At 37.0% G+C, this 21,097-nt stretch overlaps 1 protein-coding gene and 1 non-coding gene across 6 annotated transcripts; one reads left to right on the top strand and one right to left on the bottom strand.

Moving 5' to 3' along the window:
• Positions 1 to 653: 653 nt before the first annotated feature.
• LOC103709113 (probable NOT transcription complex subunit VIP2) lies at positions 654 to 20,887 on the top strand. Of its 5 annotated transcripts, none has more exons than XR_005511159.1 (16): positions 654 to 802; positions 3,035 to 3,143; positions 5,618 to 5,723; positions 5,804 to 5,982; positions 6,165 to 6,531; positions 14,205 to 14,414; positions 14,498 to 14,599; positions 17,182 to 17,267; positions 17,366 to 17,548; positions 17,674 to 18,099; positions 18,186 to 18,238; positions 18,316 to 18,357; positions 18,922 to 19,066; positions 19,156 to 19,240; positions 19,368 to 19,453; positions 20,660 to 20,887. XR_005511159.1 is itself a non-coding variant. In XM_039124863.1 (15 exons), the coding sequence occupies exons 2-14, from the start codon at positions 3,126 to 3,128 to the stop codon at positions 19,216 to 19,218; spliced, it is 1,986 nt and encodes a 661-aa protein (XP_038980791.1). In that variant the 5' UTR covers positions 654 to 802; positions 3,035 to 3,125; the 3' UTR covers positions 19,219 to 19,240; positions 19,368 to 19,538. The 5 variants fall into 5 exon arrangements, 1 of the variants encoding a protein (XP_038980791.1); XR_005511156.1 differs by having other exon boundaries at positions 17,668 to 18,099; XR_005511158.1 differs by lacking the exon at positions 20,660 to 20,887 and adding an exon at positions 19,671 to 20,280 and having other exon boundaries at positions 17,668 to 18,099.
• Positions 5,646 to 5,723, bottom strand: LOC113462855. The gene has a single exon (XR_003386087.1). It is a non-coding gene; the product is annotated as a small nucleolar RNA snoR35 (small nucleolar RNA).
• Positions 20,888 to 21,097: the final 210 nt, after the last annotated feature.

Genomic DNA, 21,097 nt, shown 5'->3' with positions numbered 1-21,097 from the left:
GATGGCAGCATGATCAATCTTGGCAATGGAATAGGATTTGCCATAAGGAGTCCTAATCACTCCTTGGCGATGGTAGATGACATGCATTTATTCGAAACTATCATCCTAATGGTAGGAGAAGACCTCAAGTATATGGTTACAAATCTTTAGACAATGCACATTCTTGTGAAGGGTGACTCGAAAATCCTAATTAGTTGGATGATTAATTAAAATATAACTTATACAAGTGGCTCTCATCTATTTCTCAGTGATATTTTGAAGCTTTCAGCCAATTTTGTATTAATCTGAAGCAACCATATTTATAGAGAATCTAACAGTGCAGCAGACTTGGTCGATTGTTATGCTGCGAATCAATAGGGGCATATTTGTTGGAAGTTTTTCTCTTTAGCTTGCGGCACCTTAAGGATATGTAAACTGTATGAATTTATATTAAATTGTATGGTAATATCATACTTAACCTCCCCCATCTTCTCTATAAAAAAAAAAAAAGTACTATAATGCCAAAAAAGATTCTTAATTATTTGCATTGGTCCATTATAAGAAATTTATTTATATTTAAGTTCGATAAAATACAAAGTTTTTTTGTAGGCCGGCTGGAACTATCCAGGCCTATGATATTTATGATTCGGCCCACTCGGGTTGGCTCTGAATCTCACAATCACCCTCAACCATATAATTTCAACCACAAACCCTCTGAACCCTTCTCTCCCCTCTCTTCCTCACGATTGATCTCCTGTCCCGCCTCTTCCCCAACCGAGCTTTCCTCCGAAGCCCACCGCGATCTCTCTCGTCGCCTTCGAAGGTACACGCCCTCACGTCCTCACTCCATCGCTCGTTCTGATATTTTTTCTTGATCTACGTCGCCATCGCTTTTTCTGATATCTTTTCTTGATCTACGTCGCCATCGCTCTTTCTGATATCTTTTCTTGATCTACGTCGCCCTGCGGTTTAGCTTTTACGGCATTGAATTCTTTTTTAATCCGTTCTTCTCGTCTAAATCTATTCATCTTCATATCTCTACGACATTTTTGATTCTATAAAAAAATAGGATGAATCTTTCCGGTGATTTCAAGAAAAATGGCGTGCGAAATTCCGACACCATGCAAAGATTTCGAAGCATTCGCGGTGAAAGAAACTAAACTTTCTAAATTTACAAGATTACTTTTCTTTAAGATGATCAGACAAGTTTTGGTCTCCTCCCTCGATCGAATCGATACTTCTCTGCCCTCAAATCTTGAAAACTGCTATATTTGTCTCTGGATTTTAATTTATTAGACCAACAATGGCGCCGTGTAGATTGTGTGACATATTGGTTCTTGTGAAGGTTGTCTCTTTGTGATCCGTTTGATTATAAAGTTTAGTCTGAAAAGAAAATGCAGGAGGTCAATCTTTTATATGAGTCGCTAAAAAAATGTTCCTGCAAAATATTCTTATACGCACGATCATGAGTTGAAAGGTGTTCTGTTGGCACCGAGAGATGAAACTTCGAGTTTGCGCCAATAGATGATTTAATAATTGAGATTATATTGTGATGGTTGGATCATTTAATGAAAGGATAAGAGGGGGGCCTTGGTAAGGAGAGGTGGCTCAAACAGGCCATGCTGGGTTTTTTTCTTTTCTTTCTTTTTCTTTTTTTAAAGGGTTAAATAATGTAGTAGTGTTTCTATACTGAGGCTCCTAATCTTATTGACATCGTGTCTGTAGTATTATTTATTGTCTTCGTGAGCCTCTCAAACCATTATGCACTCTTGGCTGGTGTTTTGGGACCAGATGATGTTTCTTATGGATGGTTGCAAAATTGAAATAATTGTCAAACTATTTAGATTTCATTTCCTTTTCCAAACTAATACTGCGTAACCCCCACTTTCTCTGCAACACCGTGCATAGTTTATTTGGAACCGGTTCTTCCAACTACTTCTGCATTGTCTTTGTGAGCCTCTCAAACCATTATGCACTCTTGGCTGGTGTTTTGGGACCAGATGATGTTTCTTATGGATGGTTGCAAAATTGAAATAATTGTCAAACTATTTAGATTTCATTTCCTTTTACAAACTAATACTGCGTAACCCCCACTTTCTCTGCAACACCGTGCATAGTTTATTTGGAACTGGTTCTTCCAACTACTTCTGCAAGTGTTTTGGGTGTCATCTGATATCGCAATAACTATCAGATGGCACTTGCTTGAACGCATTATCTGGCAATAATTATGGGCTTATCTTATGTCATAATTTATGTAGTAAAAAAGAAATATCTCATCTAGGATCTGCTGTCGATGGCACCTTAATCTTCATGGTTTCTTTTTGGCATGAAGATGTTGGTATTGCTGGACTTAACTCCCCCCCCTCCTTTTTCTGTAAATCTGAGCTTAATGTTCTTATTCTTGGACCACTGGTTTTGCTAACCTTTAGAGTTTAGTGTATTGCCAGACTTTGGATTCAGGATAACATGTTTTACTTTTTCTGTTTCATCCGCATCAGAGGTTATTGGTTACTGGTTACTGGTTCACCTTCTCTTGGAACTTTTCTTTTGTTGGTTCTCTTGGCTTCTTTTTTGTTTCACTATTTTGCTACTTTTTTGTGGCAGTGGAATTCTGAAGGCTACCCTTCATGTTCTTGTTTTCTTCTACTCCACGTCCCTTGCAATCCTTTTCTTTTAGGTAGTAAAGCTTCTGTTTTGAACGGAAAAGAAAATTATCTGTGGTCTCTGCTGTGCTGCTTGTTTGGGAAATAGTCCATGACATATTATGTGTAGTATTTGTGAGCATATTAGACATAATTTATTCATCAGAATCAGAAATGTTGAAAGAAAAAAAAAGAAGGTAAGACATGACCTTGAAAAATAATTGATAATTTGATGTTCAATTTTGGTTATGGCTATAGCTTGTAAAGTCACAGAATTTAAATGACTACAACTGCAGAAAAGATAACTGTCTCTTCTTTCATTAGATAATTGACACCATGTAACCTATTTTGCTTTTGGTGTGTGGACATGCTTTTGACCCTGTCTAACTCCTTCTTCTATGCTATGTTTTCAGATAAGGAGCCAGCAGAAAAGCAAAGTCTCATTAGAACAAGGAAATGCTGCATCTAAAATTGAGTTTTTTGTGAAATTTTGGATTCATCACAATGTCAGGGTTGCTTAATGTATTCTCTCCTCTTTATTCCTCATGAATATCTGAAGCTATCAGTTCTTTATTTGTCTTAAAATAGAAAAAGCAAGGAGGAATCTTCCCCCAAATATTAGTTCTTATTATCTTTCTCTAGTCATTTTCTTGCTTTACCTAATGGGCATGCACCATCATCTATGAATTTGTAATTTTTTGGTTTATGCTTGATCTTATATGAGGAACCATGCATTTTTCTTCCTGATGAAAAACATTAAAATAGTTTGTTTAGTTGTTTTCTATTTGGTTACTTGTGCGTAATGTAAGAGTGGTCCAACCCTTCATGTTACCCATGTAGTTCCTGTTGTTTGAGGAGCACAAACACTACACAATGCTCTTTCAGAGGTCTATTGCCAAATATTACCTTGAACAAGGGATGGGGGCTCTTTTTTGCTCAAATGCATGAGAGTAATGTAGGAGGAGCATTAGACAGTGGTGGAGCCACGCTATGCCAGAAATGAGGGTTGTGTCGATAAGGCCAAGGAAAGGTGGAGTGGTCAACGACATTGAAAGCATGAAAGTGAGGTGCATATCTTGACAAGGCGATGCAGGAGCTTGGTCTTGGAGTTGAAGTGGTGGACGGGGAGGTAGGCGGTGAGAGAAAGCTGAAGAAGTGGAGCTTAACTATGTATGGTAGCGGAGTGATGTCTGAGGAGGTGGATATGTGGCTACCTACTTGGAGCCCAAGGAAGTGGGAGTGGAGTTGGGATGGTGGAGTAATAGAGATGGGAAGGTGGAAACTCCATTACAGTGTTTCTACATGGAGACGGGGAGGTAGAAACTTGTTACGATGTTTTTGTGGAGTGGGGGACAAATCCTATGGAGTGCTAGGAGTTTGGGCGACAAACTACTAAGGTCTATCTGAATTTTCATTTAAAATTTGAATTTAGGGACCAGATGGGCTATTATGTTTAAGTTCATGGATTGGGCTTTATGTTGAAATTTGGGTCTGGATGGGCTCTTGTTCCACTTTCTTTTCTAGTGGTATCTCCCACTCTTTTACGTAAAAAGAAGGCCATAAAGTGGGGAGGGACTTTTGCAAGAGATACAAGTTAGTTTCTAGGAGTTGTCTTTGCTATATGAGCCTTTCAAGTCTCAACTAATTTACATGCTAAATTTGCATTATTGTCTATATCCAAGATGAGCCTCCTTGGTGCTTGCCAAGTATTGGTTAATTGGATTTGAAGGATGGACCATAACTAACATTTTGGATATAGATATAGATAACAAATTTTAGAAAAAGTGGGATCATAAGCACAAATTTAGTTGAAAATGGGAGGAGTTGAGAATGTTGTTAATACTAAAAAAAGCACCCTCCAAACAAATTGCTCTTACCCAAGGTTTGCAGACCAGTATTGGAGCTTATACCGGTTGTCGACTAGTCTGGTATGAGGTCCATATTATATCGTGTTAGAGCGTACCGATATAGGGAAAGGGAGAAGGAGAGGGAGGAAGAGAGAGAGAGAGGGGGGGGGGGGGGGAAGAGCCTGAGGCCTCCAGGGAGCTTTGAGTTTGAGAACTTTGAGAGTTCCGAATCCGATGAAAGAGATTGGGAGAGAGGAGGAGAAAGAGAGGGTGTGAGAGGAAGAGAGAGACTCACCTGGATCATTGTCATCGTACGTCATCGACCAAGGGTTTCAAACAGGCTCGACGAGACCGAGGGCTTCAAATAGGGACAGAGGCTTCGAATAGGGCTAACCAATTGAATTTTTATAAACTGTTTCGACCGGCTGAACAGTGTTGGTAACTGACTGGTTCAACTTACCTTGCTCTTACCTGCTTAAATCTATTCTATGATCAAGTTGAATGATTCCAATTACCTTATACTTGGGTGAAGATGCACCTTTGATGTGTTGTTTGACCAGTATTTTCTAGAGGTATTATGGTCATGGGCATGGTGGAATGAGATGATTGAGGTGGGTATGTGGTAAACACATGGGTGTAGTGTGGTGGTATGCTAGAGTCAAAATCAAGTACATCAGACAAAGTTTAGGATGACAAGGATGAGGGATCACAGTTTGCTATTGTATGGAGATATCCAGCATAGGTTTGAGATGGCTTTGGTGATGGTTCTTGTGCACAACTTACTGCACTTATAAAGGGCTAACTAGGAGGGATAAAGATGTGGATGGAATTGGTTAAATTAACTGCAGGAACTTTTTACTTTGGCAAACTTGGCCTTTGATAGGAAACCTTGACAAGTAGGTTTAACATGACTGGACCCATTTTGATGGGATTAGGCTTTTTTCTATGTTTATATTATTTTATGTTTTTGAATAGTCTACTTTTTAAAACCTTACCAGATCTGGTTTGTATCATTTTTCTTACTACAGCTATCTATCTGAAATTTTTCTTCATATGTTGGTTATTTGGAAAAGGGGCCTTGTTTTACTTATTTAAAATCCAGTGTATGCATGCATTGTATATGCTAATTTATTTATTGAACATTTGCAGTCAGGCCAGAGTGGTTCAGCTTCAAATCTCTCTGACTCCATAGGCAGACCTTTTGCAACATCTTTTTCTGCTCAATCTGCAACAGTTCCTGGTTTTCATCACTCTGGTGAGGAAAATATATTGATTTCTCTTTTTCTCACAGATACATGTGAGTCTTTTAGAAATTAACAAAGTACTTATCTGTAGGTGGTATGCAAGGACTGCACAACATTCACGGTAGCTTCAATGTTCCAAACATGCCAAGCTCACTTGCATCACGGAATGCAGCAATGAGTGGTGTACCATCTAGTGCTGTTCAGCAACCTGGGGGAAGCATTTCAAGTGGGAGATTTGCGTCAAATAATATTCCATTTGCCATGTCTCAGGTTTTTAGCCACATGCATATTATATGTGTACATATTTTATCACTTCTATTCTATTGCTCAGTATTGGCAAATAACATTATTTTCATGTCTCTCGCTGACCTAAAACATCTCTGTTCTTCTATGTGTTGTTTACCTTCACAGTGTTACATTTTGCAAATTTTTATTTTCTTATATGCATGCAGCTTTCACATGAACATTCGGGTGTCACCAGTAGAGGGGGCATCAATGTAGTAGGGAACCTTGCTTTTAGTAACAGCACAAATGGAGTTGGTGGTTCGGTACCTGGGATTTCCTCGAACTCAGCTAGTGCTGGTAACCGTACTTCTGTTCCTGGGATTGGAGTTTCTCCAATTTTGGGAAATTTAGGTCCCCGAATCACAGGCTCAGTCGGCAATGTTGTTGGTGGAAGCAACACTGGAAGAAGCATAAGCTCTGGAGGATTATCTGTTCCTGGTCTTGCATCACGTATGAATTTAACTGCCAATACGGGAAATGGAAGTCTAAATGTGCAAGGTTCTAATAGGTTGATGAGTGGCATTCTTCAACAAGGTAACTGCCATAATATTTCTTAGAGCTAATTTTTGAAATATTGACCTGTCAACATAGGTTTGTACGAGATTTTGAATTCATCTTTAGTCTTCTTGATGTACAGATTTTGTAGCACATTAACTTCAGCTAGATTAAATTTACTCTATGGTGTTGGTGGATGATTTCCTAATTAGTTGACTACAAATTTTGACCCTAATATATATTTATTCTTTAGTTACAATTAGTATCTGAAACTGAATATGGATAAACTGATCTTTTTGACGATTGGCTGTTTGCCATACAATCATTCCTCTCTTCTCATCTGGGCTTGGACTTGAAGTTGATACTGTTTGGAGAATGTGTATCTAATAGTGTTACGACCCGGGTGTACTAGTTGGAGATTGGCTCCATAGATCTTGGCCCTATGTGGATGCAAGAGTTGGTCATCTGGTGGATAAACTTACGCACACCAGTCGAAGGGAGAGAGGCAATGAAGGAGAAAGAGAACGAATTACATGGAACTGGTGAGAATCATGGATCTGATTATCCCAATTTTAAGGGATAATATATTCTGATAAAAAGGAGGTTTAGTTATCACTAGAATTAGGGATTATGAATTCCTTGGCCTCTCCCAGACTGCCTTTTCTTCTTTAATAAGATTACTGTCATCCTTTGCATCAAAGTTATCTTTGGATAATCAATTCTCACATTCAATCAGGGTTGCTATGTGATTGGTACTTGCCTTTTTGAGACTTGACATTAGCTGTTACCAAAAAGAAGACTCGTAGATACTGATCTTATAAATATAATTGTGAATCTGGTTTTCTTTAAAACTCACAAAATTAACCACTACTAATGATAGAGTTAAATTAAATTAAAGCAGTGCTAAATTAAATTGAATTGCTTAAATTAGTCCCGCTTCAACTCAGTTATAATTGGTAAACCCCATAAATTATTTCGACTCAACCATAATTGGAAAAACCCAACAAGGAATGCTGTGCACCCAGTCTTTGAACTTTGAAAGGTTTCTAAGAACTAAGATCCATCTCGAACTAAATAGCTATAGGTGGGAGAAAAGAAAAAATAATTTTAGTCCATAAGCAAAGGGGTATCCACTTGCAAATTTTCTTATCTTAACTCGTTAAGGAGGTCACAAAAGCATCTAGACTGTCCTTTTGACAGCTTGAACCTTTTACCTTAACATGCAGGTGGTTACAGTTCAAAATCCTGCATCATGTTCTCTGTTGGTTATTTAGTTTTGATAATAATTACTTTATATGCTGTCATTATCATGCTATACAGCAACTACATATAACATTTTGCTAAACTGGTTTAGAAGTTAAAAAAATACAACTATTAGGCAAGCAAACAATGAACATAAATTATCTCTGTATTATTTGAAAAGCAAAAGGACTATATCTGCTGTGTCTATGACAATCAAAAGTACTAATGTTATAACTTAATGACATATATCACTTAAAGTGCCTAGGTGGCCTTATGTGGCAACACCACCTGGTACATACTGAAGACCTTTTTATTCATATTTACCAAAGATAGAATGGGCTATGTGAGAATAAAACCTGATGTGTAAAGTCATCTTACCCTCTCAGTTCTTTTGCTTTTTTGATGCTTTTTACATTTTTACCATTTTCGCTATCTTCTCCAGTTTATGATTCCTTTTGGTTAATTTGTGAATAATCAATTGTTTTGTTCTTTAAAGACTACTATTTAAAATAAAAAAATGCTCTTATTGGAAATTATGCCCTAAAATAAGTTTTTTTCTTTACATTTTATACTTTTTTTGAATTTATTTATTGTTTTCGAATACCTTCTGTTGATTAGTGTTCTTTTACTTAAAATGAACTAATTGTTAACTTTGACTTTCTTTCAACACTAAAATTATGGTAAACAAACAATAGTCACTTTCTAATGTGGTATCTATACTATCATAGAAAATGACAATTTTGAAACCATGGAATTTTCCCTCTAGATTTAGTCTCACTTTTATACCAAAAATGCCCTCCCACTTTTCTAGAATACATAAGGAGGAATTCTAGGGAGCCAAGCCCTAGCTTCCTATGCCCAGCTACCTCGCCCAATCATTGGTGGAAGCTAGCTGTCTCAGTTAATTTTGATATTTTCTTAAAATTCCTAAACTACCCTTTGGTAGGCCCATGTCTATCTCCATTATGACCATTTTATTTCTTCATTCTTTTATTCCACACTCACTCATTTTCCTTCTATCAAACACATAGCCATACCCAGCTACTCCAGCAAGGTATTGCATCACATTATATCCATGTGCTCTCCTGCATAAGGAATCATTGGTAATGGTAGTAAAGGATCGATGGATTGGAGAAGAGTGGGAGCAGTCATGGTAGAAGAGTGGGAAGAGTATGGATGGTTTGGAGAGTGGGGGGAGAGAGAGATGGGGAAGCATGGTGATGATGTTGGTCTCATAAGGTGGGGTGGCTCTAGATAGGCTGTTCAATATGGATGAGGGAGGGGTTGTGGGAAGAGGGAGAGAGAGTTGGAATATCACTGGTGGTTGCTTCCAATCCGTTGGCGTGATGATGTTGGTTTCGTTGGTTGGGGATGTTCTTGGTGGAATCTTAGCGATACTAGACATGCTATACATTTATGCTCGAGGGTTGACAACGAGCCTAGAGCCATGAGATGAGGTGCCTCTTTGGAGTGGTCCAAGAGGAATAAGGGGTTGAAGAAAAAAAAATATGATGGTTGTCGAGATAGGGATAGCCCCTCAAGGGTAGTTTAGGCAATTCTATGAAATACCAAGCCTAACCAAGACCTAGCTGGTCTCCTCAAATCACAAGGCGAGGCAACTAGTCTTGGCTTTCTAGCATTCCTCATACATAAATTATCCCATCTAAGTAATTGATTCTGATTTTTTTAAAAAAGAAATCATTATCTTGAATTCTTTCTCGGAAAACAGTTTCTTCCACCTAAAACTCCTGCCTAATAATAGTCTTGCCTAGTTAGATGCTAATAATTGTGGAAAGATTTTTCCAATTCAAATCTACCAATAAATATCCCACCTAGTCAAATGCTAATTATTATGGAAAAAAATTTCTAAATTAAACCCTACTGATAAACATGAAAATGTTTTTTAGAATCAAATTGTACAAATAAACAATCCGGTCCAGTGAGATGCTAATAAGTATGGAATGATTTTTTATCTTCAAATCAAATCATATTATTTGAGAATCACTTTATGAATTAATTTGAAAAATTAAAAAAATAATTTGATAAGCCAGTGATTTTTTTCCGTGTTTCATAATACGGTTATCCAAAATGTTAATTAATCGATTACGATTAATGGATCGAGTTTTGCAGTTTTTTCTTCTGCAGTACCTCAATGTGACATAAGTATGAAAGAGGTTCAAGAATCATTTTTCTTTTGATTAGGGCTAACAACAAAAATATATTTAATTTGTATCTTTCATACTTTGTATTTATGAAGCATGAATATGGATGCATCTTGTTTTGAATATGCCGATACGACAAACTTTGAAAAAGTAGGATACGTTATATATACACACACACACACAAATATATATATATATATATATATGTAAAAGAAATCATAAAGCATAGTGGGTTATTGAAATAACATAGTCTAACTTTAGATGGTAGCATCAACTTACACAAGCTCGTCATTTAGTCATCAATCCAATCCATAAACCTCAATCCATACTTCATATTTTAATGCTCAAGTCATAGACGATAAAAATTAGTCGTTCATTGTTAAAAATTTAACATTAGGAAAGAAAGCAAACACCCTTTCTCTCATATTTGGAGGTATCAAGGAAGTATCTCGAGTGCATTTGCCAATTATCCGAGATGAAAAAAAAATTGAACTATTGGAAGCAACGGATGTGTATTTGAGAAGTCTTCGATGAGTATCAAAATCTGTTATGTATCGAATACAGAGTACGGCTTGATTTGAAGTATCCTTTCCTCTAGCTTTAGACCATTCATGTAGACTCTCTTCTCTCTTCTTGAAGACATGCATTGCACGTGCCTAATGACTAGAAAGGGAAAAGTCATAAGTTTCTCTTATTGGCGCAAGTGATTTAGTATGTCAAAATTGAATTATGAAAACCCAAATAATACCTTCCGGCTAGCCATTTTGGATGAGGTTATGGGTTGTCACAAATAGTATCAGAGCAGACCCGCCCCATAACCTATGTGGACTAGGAAACACTGCAGCACGAATCCATTGGGGCTGACTACGGGCCGATCGTGGTGTTCGTGATTAGATTTGAATAGATTGGAATCCTTAGCCTGACGAGGACGTCAGGGCTTGAACTGGGGAGTTGTGAGGACCCGTGCGGACGTGTGTTTAGTCCCATATCGGTTATTCGCTGGGTAGATTTTGGATACTTATACAGGATCAAGGAACCCAAATAATACGTTCCAGCTAGCTATTTTGGGTGAGGTCCTGGGTTGTTACATAAACAAACCTAAACCAATTCTTATAGCTTATGTTTTGTTTCTTGGATCCCCAAAATTTTTCCTGCATGTTGATGCAAGAAAATGGAAAAGGAAACTAATGATGGGGGTAGAGAGACAATGTTGGTAAAAAAAAAGGACAGGTCAAAATGAGGAAAAATAATATGGCTTGAGGACTTCCCAAGGACAAATATTAAAAATATTCTTTCAAAATTTTTCAAGTGTTGTCTTTTTGGTTAATCCTTCTCTATATTTGGATCCATGCAGTGCTAGTCAATGTTCGTTGTACAGCCTCGAACCATCGATTTAGTGTGTAAGAATTGACACAAAAACACCATTAGGGTTGGTACAGGTCTTGAACCGGCATCGATTCGAATAGAGTTGAATTGTGTGCTGTACCGTACCGACTTATACCAACCCATATCATCTAGTTTTAAGTAGTACCATGATAAAAAGTGAGAAAAAGAGTTTAGGAGCTATCTCGGTATGAGGTGCGTACGGTACCATACTGACTATGCCATACCAAACCTGTAACATACTTGTAAGGTACCCGGTACCGAGATTATGCTTGGTGCTAGTTATAGAAAATAACATAGTATGGGCCGGCAAAGAAGCCAACCACCACTTGAACAACATTAATTCGCTTTTGTAATAAGAAGTGAAATCTGCAAGTGCATTTGTACATGGAATCTGAAAAGGAAAAATCACTGAAATAAACAGGGCAACTTACCAAAGTAAAACTTACTATGATAAATTGGCAAAGAATAGAATGACAATATTTAAAATTACATGATTGCATAGATCCAAAGAAAGAAAATAGTCATATCCTATTTGACATTCTATGACACTATTATAAAGCATCATAATGTTGTTATTTGTAAAAGTTTGACCTATAAGGTTCAACATCGTCCAGCTGCAGACTTCAAATCAAGATCCAACTCTGGTCTAGTGTATTATGTTCTGGCTTTGAATTGGTCTAGTGTATTGATTTAACTCTGGTCATGCTTGTGCTAAGCATTTGGCCAGTTTATGACCATGATGTTAATGTAACTATCATGTACATCGATTTTCATGGATCAACATTTACCTATATCATTCTCTCCTTGAAAAGATTTAGTTGGTAAGCATGGTACTGTTGGATGGCTGCATTTGGTGTGATCTTAAATGTGTTGAAAACTTGAAATAATTGTGACGAGATGAATTCAATGCCAACAAAACCAATTGCTGTTTGAAAGGATTTCATTAATTCCTTTCGTCTAACTTGAAAGGTGTGCTTTCTTCAAACCATTTCACAGGTTTCATATTCCAATCAACGGAGATTGTGGAAGAGATGTTGTTTTGAATGGTTAATTTGAATGGAAATCTGAAAGTAAAATCTGCATAGGATCCATCTCAGTGCAGGAAATGAAGATTTGCTTGATGGGTGCAAATTAATATATGTGATTGTTATGGCAGTTAATGGTCATTCATCATGACTTTCCACTTCATTTTTTGGGATTCACTATGATGAATATTGAAGATAACATGTATTTCAATATCATCAAGGAATAAGGCATCTGAGTAAAAGATAAGGAGCTCTGCTAGAGATGTTGAATCTCTGAACTTTTCCTAGTTACCTGAGGAAAAAAATTAGTACAGTGGTGCTTGTTTTCTTTATGATGATCTATAACAGCATTGCATGAATGAGAGAGGAAGCTCAATATTGAATTAAAGTTACATAGCTATTGAAACTCATTATGAATTAGAGTGATTCCTCTTGCTTGGTTGAGTCCAAGGATTGAGTTAGCCTATACTTGTGGCTTTTGTATATTATCCAATAATCTTATCGACAAAATCCCCTTTTTTGAAGTCTCGAACTTCTTCTTAGTTGTCACGTGAAAGTAATTAATGCTATTTTAGTTGTGCTTGCCTCTTTTTATGCCCTGCAGTTTATGATTTCTACAAAAATCATATATGATTATGTATCAATCTTTTAAACTCTAGAAATCTTTTAAAGCATGTCTGGGATTGTTCTGGTTCTTTGCTTTTGGTTGGTCAAATTATTGGCTTTTGATTTTGTAATTATTCCCATCCTTTTATCAACAAAGTTCCTTATTTCGTTCCATCCCTATTTCTCTTTTTGTTCCCTACTCTTTATGTTGATTTTTCCTTCCTATTCGTAATTAAAGGAAATCTTCTACGGTATCTTTCTTCTGTGTTAACATTTAAAATGTTTTTCATATGGATTGGTAAACAAAATAAAAGAAGGAAAGGGAAGATATATTGAACCAATATTATCTGAAAAAAGAATCTAGAATTTGATAGTGTTTGCAAAATTAAAACATGCCCATAGAGATGAATATAAAACATGATTTCCTACTGATTAAGAAGCCCATTGCTGTTAATACATTATAAATAATATTTAATTACAATTGGACAAGGCTAAGCTTTCAAGTGTTGACAGATAGTCCTGAACACAACTGGTTGAGGAATAGATGATTTATTTTATTGGAACCCGTTTACCAACACCAAGGGGTCCTGATGCAAGATAGAATTGCTTTAAGATACAATTTTCTCTAAATATTGTATTAGTTGCAAACTTACTAAATAATAGTTTTTGCTTCTTACTATGAAATAATACAACTTGAACACTTAATGCACACTAGTATGAGTTTACATAAGGCTGAAGAATTTCTTCCCTGCAATATTGACCCGTTTCAATAATTTGTAGGTGTTTGTGGTTAGCTACTGGGAATTCGATAATATATATGTGTGCGCATGCATGTATCTATGTATGTATGCATGCCTGCATGCATGCATTTATGTGTTTATATATATATATATATAAAATACTGTACCATACATCTTTTTATGCTGATGCCGTCTTGGGTTTATGCTGTTTTCTCCTCTTGTTTTGAACCTCTATAATGTACATGCGTGCATCTGCATGTGTGTGCGTGAGTGAGTGAAAGTTAAGTTTGGTTGCACTTGCCTCTAGGATGTTATAATACTGCACCATACATCTTTCTGTGTTGATGCCATCTTGGGTTTATGCTGTTTTCTCCTTTTCTTTTGAACCCCTAGTATGTTATATACAAAGCAGGCTTCTTATTTATGTGTCAGTCACTTGTTGCATAATTAGGTTGGTTAAAAAGTTATTTCTGAAGATGGTTACTGAGTTCGATTAGTGCACTTGCAATACTTGTCTATTACAAACTACTGAGATGTATCTGAATTAGCAGCACCACAGATGATTGGTATGCTTGGAAATTCTTATCCCACATCTGGAGGACCATTATCTCAGAGCCAAGTCCAAACAGGAAATCATTCATTAAGCTCTGTGGGGATGTTACATGATGTAAACTCTAGTGATAATGCTCCTTTCGACATAAATGATTTTCCTCATTTCATGGGTCGTCCTAGTTCTGCTGGAGGACCTCAGGGGCAATTGGGTAACTAATGAGCTGTGTCACCTAATTATTCATCTCTTACTTGTGTTTTCGTGCAAAGAAATGTCGGATGCTCCAATTTGCAGGTTCACTGCGAAAGCAAGGGATTGGGGTTGGCTCTATTGTACAAAAGAGCCAGGAATTTAGCATACAAAATGAAGATTTTCCAGCTTTGCCTGGATATAAAGGTGCTACTTTAATCCTTCTTATACTAACCATTTTGTTTAGTCCGTTTGTCGAAGTTATGCTTACATGGCTAATGATTGATATGATATTTTATTATGGCTAATGATTGATATGATCTTTTATTTTCTGGATTTTGGTTGATTTGGTAGATGACGGTTTACTTGACCATCTTATCTAACATAGTTATCTGAAAATATACATATTATTTTTCTTTGTGTCTGTAGTGGTACTGATAACTATTATTCTCATAATTTATTGTGTATGTTCTGAGCTATCTGTTAGTACTCATTAAGCAGGGGAAAAACCTTGGGAGGTAGTTGTCATATTTAAAATTTATCAATTTTCTTTTGTGTCATTGTATCTACCAAATAATATGCTATCTTATTCATTCACTGTCATATTCATTCATACTGATAGAGTAACAAACATGCCATGTAATGGTTAATATCATGCTCATTTATTTTCCCAAATGATGATATCTGATCGAGAGCATAGTAAGAGTTGCTGCTTGAGAATAAGGTGTGGCTTTGATGCCACTTATATCACTTTTACCTAATTCACAGAGTTACATCTAATTCAATAGTATTTATGTTACTGATATTGATAAGTTGTCATTTAGTACTAAAATTAGAGTTCTTTGTAATTTCTAAAGTACCTAATTTTCTCAATTAAGATCCTCCAATACTTGGAAGTCTTGTGGTTTCATGCATGCTACAAGCTAACATCATCTAATCAAATCTCTTGTCATAAACTATGCCTTCTTTCTCTTGGTTTAATGGGTATATAGAATTGAGCATGTTTACTTAATGATGTTACAATAGAACTCAGTGGTCTTGCATTGTGAGGTACATATTTCATTAGCAGACTATTTACAACGAACTCATAAATAAATCATATCAGTCTTCCTATTTTTACCTATATTTAGAGCCAAAAGAAAAAGATGTTGGTCTATAATTTGGTGGTTCATATTTGCTTATCATCTTCCTCATTTTAGTGTCTCTTATCACTTGTTTATGTTGTGGTTATCACAAGAATGGGTGCTCTGGTTGGATTCACATTGGTGTCTGAGCTATGTTTGTTACGTAAGGAAATTTCTGCCAATGGCCAAAACTAGGATGCATCACAATTGGACTTTGGGCCCCTTTGTTGATGTTAATTTCCTTAGCCCTGTTTGGTTCCCAAATAGCTAACCAAGGGCTAGATACCTTTAACCATTAGTAACCACCCCCTAGTTAGATAACCAAAGTATGCCATATTGTATAGAACCCTACTGTTTGGTACCAGTACGCGGTACCCTGAACTGGCCTGTACCAAGCATATCGACCCAGTAATAGGGTGGCATTAGTATGGGGCCTGGTGTCGAGACGACCTACCTTGCAGATAATCATGGGTTACGCCCTCTGCTTGAAGTTTGGGGGTTAGTGGGATAAATTGTGGAAAATAGTGAAAAAGCAAAGAGAGAGAAGAGAGTGCTCCAGTGATTAAATCTATTTCACCTGCCCCTGTGAAATTATTTGTACCCGATTAAGCCACTTTTGGGGGTGTTGACCAAGTTAACACACCATTTTTTGCACTTGTTTGGTTGATTAAGTGGATAACTACCATTTGGTCTAACCCTTCGCTAACTAGCATCCAAACCAGGCCTTACTGATTTTGACATTAGTTTTTCGCATACAGTGTGCAATGTCTTGTGGTGCTGGTTGGGCACATCACATATATCTTATCCAGAATATACTGCCCAAACATTCGTGCTCCTTGATGAGGTATATTGAGTTGGTGGTTATTATGCATCAATGTGTGATTCTTCAGCACACAGTCCCAAAGTGCCTGCAGTAATAGTAGTGTAAATATGACAACTATTGCTTTAACATCTTTTTTCTCACCAATATTTTTTAGATTATGTTCTTGCCAACACTTAGGACTTGTTTGGTTTGCAGCAAGAGGAGGGGGAAAAATGTGGTCAACGGAAAAATGGAGAAATTCTGCATGTTTGGTTGGAGTTTTCAAAGAAGAGAGATGGAAAAGTAGCTTTCTCATGGAAATAAAATTTTCATATTTCATGAAAAAGAAAAATCCATATGGGACATGGGAAAATTTAATTCCCAGCCAGTGGGAATTGGGGTAAACTTTTTTTTCAAAAGTGCCATTAAGCTTTTAGATAGAATGGAAAAAGTCTTTCTCTTTATTAAGGGCATAACAGGTACACAACCGTGAGGAGAAATTCTTTCTGCGAACCAAACAAGTCCCTGATGTTATAATTGCTTTGTTACACAACATGCTTCTATTCACAAGGTTTTATTTATGGTTGGTATTTTAGTTGTTTGTGCCTCGACCATACTTAATATTTGACCATAGCTTGTTTGCATGAAGGTTTCAATAAGCAACTTCAACTTGTATATGCAGAATAATACTTTTGGCACATCCCATAAGTTTTCAAGTACTTCTTATTCCTCTGTTTATTCAATTGTTATGCACAATAAATCTCTATCAAAATAATCCTTTTTTTTGATCGTTTGTGCATAGTTTAAAAATATTGACTTTCATTTTCTCTTTCTTGATTTTGTGCTTGATTTTTTTTTTGCAGGCAATAGCTCAGATTTTTCTATGGATTTGCAGCAGAAGGAACAAGTTCATGATAACATGTCCATGATCCAGTCACATCACCTACCTGTGAGTCCAAACTTTCTTTAAAGTGACATTATTTGATTCACACCCTGGTATCATGTATAAGTCTAGTCTTAAATTTAAGTTTGTACATTTTCACACAGATGGCAAGATCCCCTGCTTTTAACTTAGGAGGGACCTGCCCGCCTAACCGTCAACAACAACAACAGCAGAATGCTTCTTCAGTCAACAATGGTGGAGTCTTTGCACCTGGAAATAACCAAGATCTACTACATATGCATGGCTCTGATCTGTTTCCATCCTCTCATGGAACCTATCACTCTCCGGTACATTACCCCGTTGGACATAAAGTTGCTCTAGAAATGGCAGCCAACTTTCAAATGCATTACTTTCCATTTTGAGTAAATCAAATAAAAATTCATTTTCTCTCTTTCCTCACTTTTAGGTTCAGAACACTGGGCCTCCGAGCATTGGATTGAGACCTCTGAATTCTCCCAATACTGCTTCTAGTTTAGGAACTTATGAGCAGCTTATTCAGCAGTATCAACAACCACAGAATCAATCTCCATTTCACTTGCAACAAATGTCTGCTGTTTCTCAATTATATAGAGATCAGAGTGTGAAGTCCATGCAGGGGACACAACCTCCTCCTGATCGGTTTGGCTTGCTGGGTTTGTTAAGTGTAATAAGGACAAATGATCCAGATCTGACATCCCTTGCCTTAGGGATTGACCTGAGGAGATTAGGATTGAATTTGAACTCATCAGATAATCTTCATAAGACATTTGGTTCCCCATGGTCTGATGAACCTGCCAAAGGAGAGCCTGAGTATTGCATTCCTACTTGCTATGATGCCAAACAACCACCACCACTACAGGTGAGCTTGTCAGTTTCTAAGAGTCTTTTGCTATAAATTCTTAGTTCAGTTGTTTATTTATCCTAATTTTGCCACTATGAATGTAGCAAGGGCATTTTTCGAAGTTTCAGAGAGACACACTATTTTACATCTTTTACAGGTGTCTTTCTTTTTATTTTTTAAGTTTATTTCAGCACTGATCTCAACTGTTTGGGTCTGACTCTGCTATTTTTACAGCATGCCGAAAGATGAAGTTCAATTGTATGCTGCCAACGAACTGTATGCCCTTCCCACCTCCCCCTTTCTCTCTTTGTATACTTGCATGACTTGCATTGATAGGAGCATTTAACAGTAGATTGTATTATTATGCTCTTTATATTTGGTAGTATAGTAGATTGTACCTCATGTTCTTTCAGTCAAGAATATTGGAGGCTTGAGTTTGATTTGACACTGTCTCATAAATTGGAATAAGTATACAAGTGATCTGGAAATTTCAGTTTTGTTAAAAACTTGAGGAACTAGGCATTGTTTTTTGACCTGTGAAGGTTGCTTGGTAGTCCTTTGAAATGAATTCCTCCCTTGCATCTCCCTCCTTGCCCATCACCATATATTCATCATTTTGGTAATAAATGGCAACTTTTTCTTCCACTATCTTGAATCATTCATTTACTGATGAAGGACATCTTTGCTTCCATTTATGTCCAAGCCCCCGTCTGTAATAGATGAATTTGCAGTCATTTACTGGTTATTGCTTGATATCTAATTGATGCCATTTTGTGGAAGAGACAATGTAGAACACCTTATCCACACCAATGATCAGCTTCTGGTTCACATGCTTTTCAGATATTCTCGAGGATGGTTTTACCATAGAGAACTCCGGTTGTGGCTCACAAGAATTCCACATGTGGAGCCACTTGTCAAGACTCAGACTTATGAAAGGGGATCCTACCTCTGTTTTGATCCAAATATGTGGAAGATAATCCATAAGGTTTGTAAACTATTTCACATCACCTCCAAAAGCTTTTGACCTGCTTCATATCGAATGGTTGCTAAATGTGAGCAGCTGTTGTACTGCAGGACAATTTTGTTCTCCAATATGAGGCAATAGAGAAGCCAACACTTCCTCCAAGTCACGCTTAACATTAGTAAATGCTTGGAAAATGTAAATATTTATGTACCTTGTCATTTCACCTAGAAATAAGCCTGATCCATTCTATTCTTCCTATTGACTCTTGCGGATTATTTCATTATGCTTATGAGCTGGCTGATGTTGTCTGGGCAATTGACAGATACCTCACACCACCAGTTTCTGATTTTCCTGGAGTTGGCATGGCAAGCCTTACATCTTCAATGATGATGTGCCTGTTCATTAAAGGTTTGGTATTTTCTTTTTCACCTTTTTCTTGTCAAGAATAATGCATCTATTCAATGAGAATCTTTTTCTCTTTCCACAAAGCTTAGTTCTTGCTCGGGTCAAATGTTAACTTATTGGTTTCTCCATCTTGATTTCTCCAAACCCCCCCCCCCCCCCCCCCCCCCCCCCCCCCTTCCCCTTCCTTTTTTGAGGTGATATTTCGTAAATGACGGCACAGCACAAGCCGCCATACCCCCGGAGGCTCCGCTTTACCGCAGATCCACTCTGGTTTGGACGGAGAGGATGGTGAAAGGGAAAGACCGAAGTTTCTCCGACACAACTCCGATCGGAGAAACTTATTGATTTCTGCTTCCGTAAAGTTACAAGTGCCCTTTTTTACATGTTTACTGAAATTATGATCAGGAAGTTGCAGGTGTAAAGCCGACTTTACACCACTAGAAAATTTAATGACCCAAGTTTCATAATGAAAATTAAAGCGTCAGCTGCGATCTGCAACATCTATAATCATATTTTTTGGAAACCTTTTTGCCTATGCATCAAGTCCTCCCAAATGTAAGTTGTAATGATGTGATATGGCGTGACTTGATGCAGAGGATAGGAGTCTCCATGATTTGTTATTTCAAGTCTTCTTGATAGTCTGTTGGTTTAGATTTTTGAAATTTCTAACCACTAATTTTTCAGTGGGTGTAAAGTCCTTTCTTGACACCCTGCAAGTATTATAGCTGCTCTTATATGCACATATGTATGCACACCCATATATACATTTACATACATATTAAACATCCTTTTCATCCAAAAGGAAAATATATCAAACATCCCTTTTCAAAGTCTTAGGCACAAGTCATTTTAATGGAAACTTAGCTGATTGGTATTCATAGCAGCTTCTGAAGCTCCTGTGCAAACATCTGGCCATCACAGTCCATGTTCATTGTTGTCTATTTCCCAAATTGTTGTAATTTCTTCATTTATTCCAAGCCAATGTTTTCACAAATATTGCGGAGGCACTTCTCTAAAATGGCTATCCTTTCTATTTTTCGGGCAATAATAAATGCTGGTTTCCATATTAAATGCAAAAAACAGGAAAGCATTTCAATGCTGTAGAATGGAACTTGGATATGGTTGAATTCTTGCATAAGCTACAAATGTGAAAGAAGAATATTTGAACGGTTTCCATAGTACACATGCTAACCTAATTCCATTTTGCAGGGCTTCATAGTCCGAAGAAACTTGTGTTTTTAGGAGAAGCCAATCGACCAGTTGATTGGCCTGGTAATTACAGTTTATACAAGTAAACGGTGATCATCTTATTTCATGGCTGTGTAGCTGTATGCTGTTTCAACAATATTCTTGCCGTAGCTGTTCGAGTGAGAATGTATACCGTGTTGTCTAGTTTTTTTTTCGTTAAAATAAAAATATAAGAAAGCATTTTATTAACCCGCTGATCTGAATATTAGGTTAGAGGGAGATCACTAGCTAGACTAGTCTTATAAAAAAAAAATTGGTGGCTTAGGGGGGTATTGATTTATTAAAATGCTGAAATAGTGCAGATTGACGGCGGCAAGTCATGTTATGGAAGAAAAAGCTTAAGATTTTGGACCTAATTTCTGTTCAAATGATGGGCTCCGAAAAACTGGATCTTGTGGA

The sequence above is a fragment of the Phoenix dactylifera genome, chromosome 3 (assembly GCF_009389715.1).
Source record: "Phoenix dactylifera cultivar Barhee BC4 chromosome 3, palm_55x_up_171113_PBpolish2nd_filt_p, whole genome shotgun sequence".
In the NCBI taxonomy this organism is placed as follows: domain Eukaryota; kingdom Viridiplantae; phylum Streptophyta; class Magnoliopsida; order Arecales; family Arecaceae; genus Phoenix; species Phoenix dactylifera.
The sequence above is the reverse complement of the archived record's forward strand: the minus strand, read 5'-3'. Positions and strand labels throughout refer to the sequence as shown.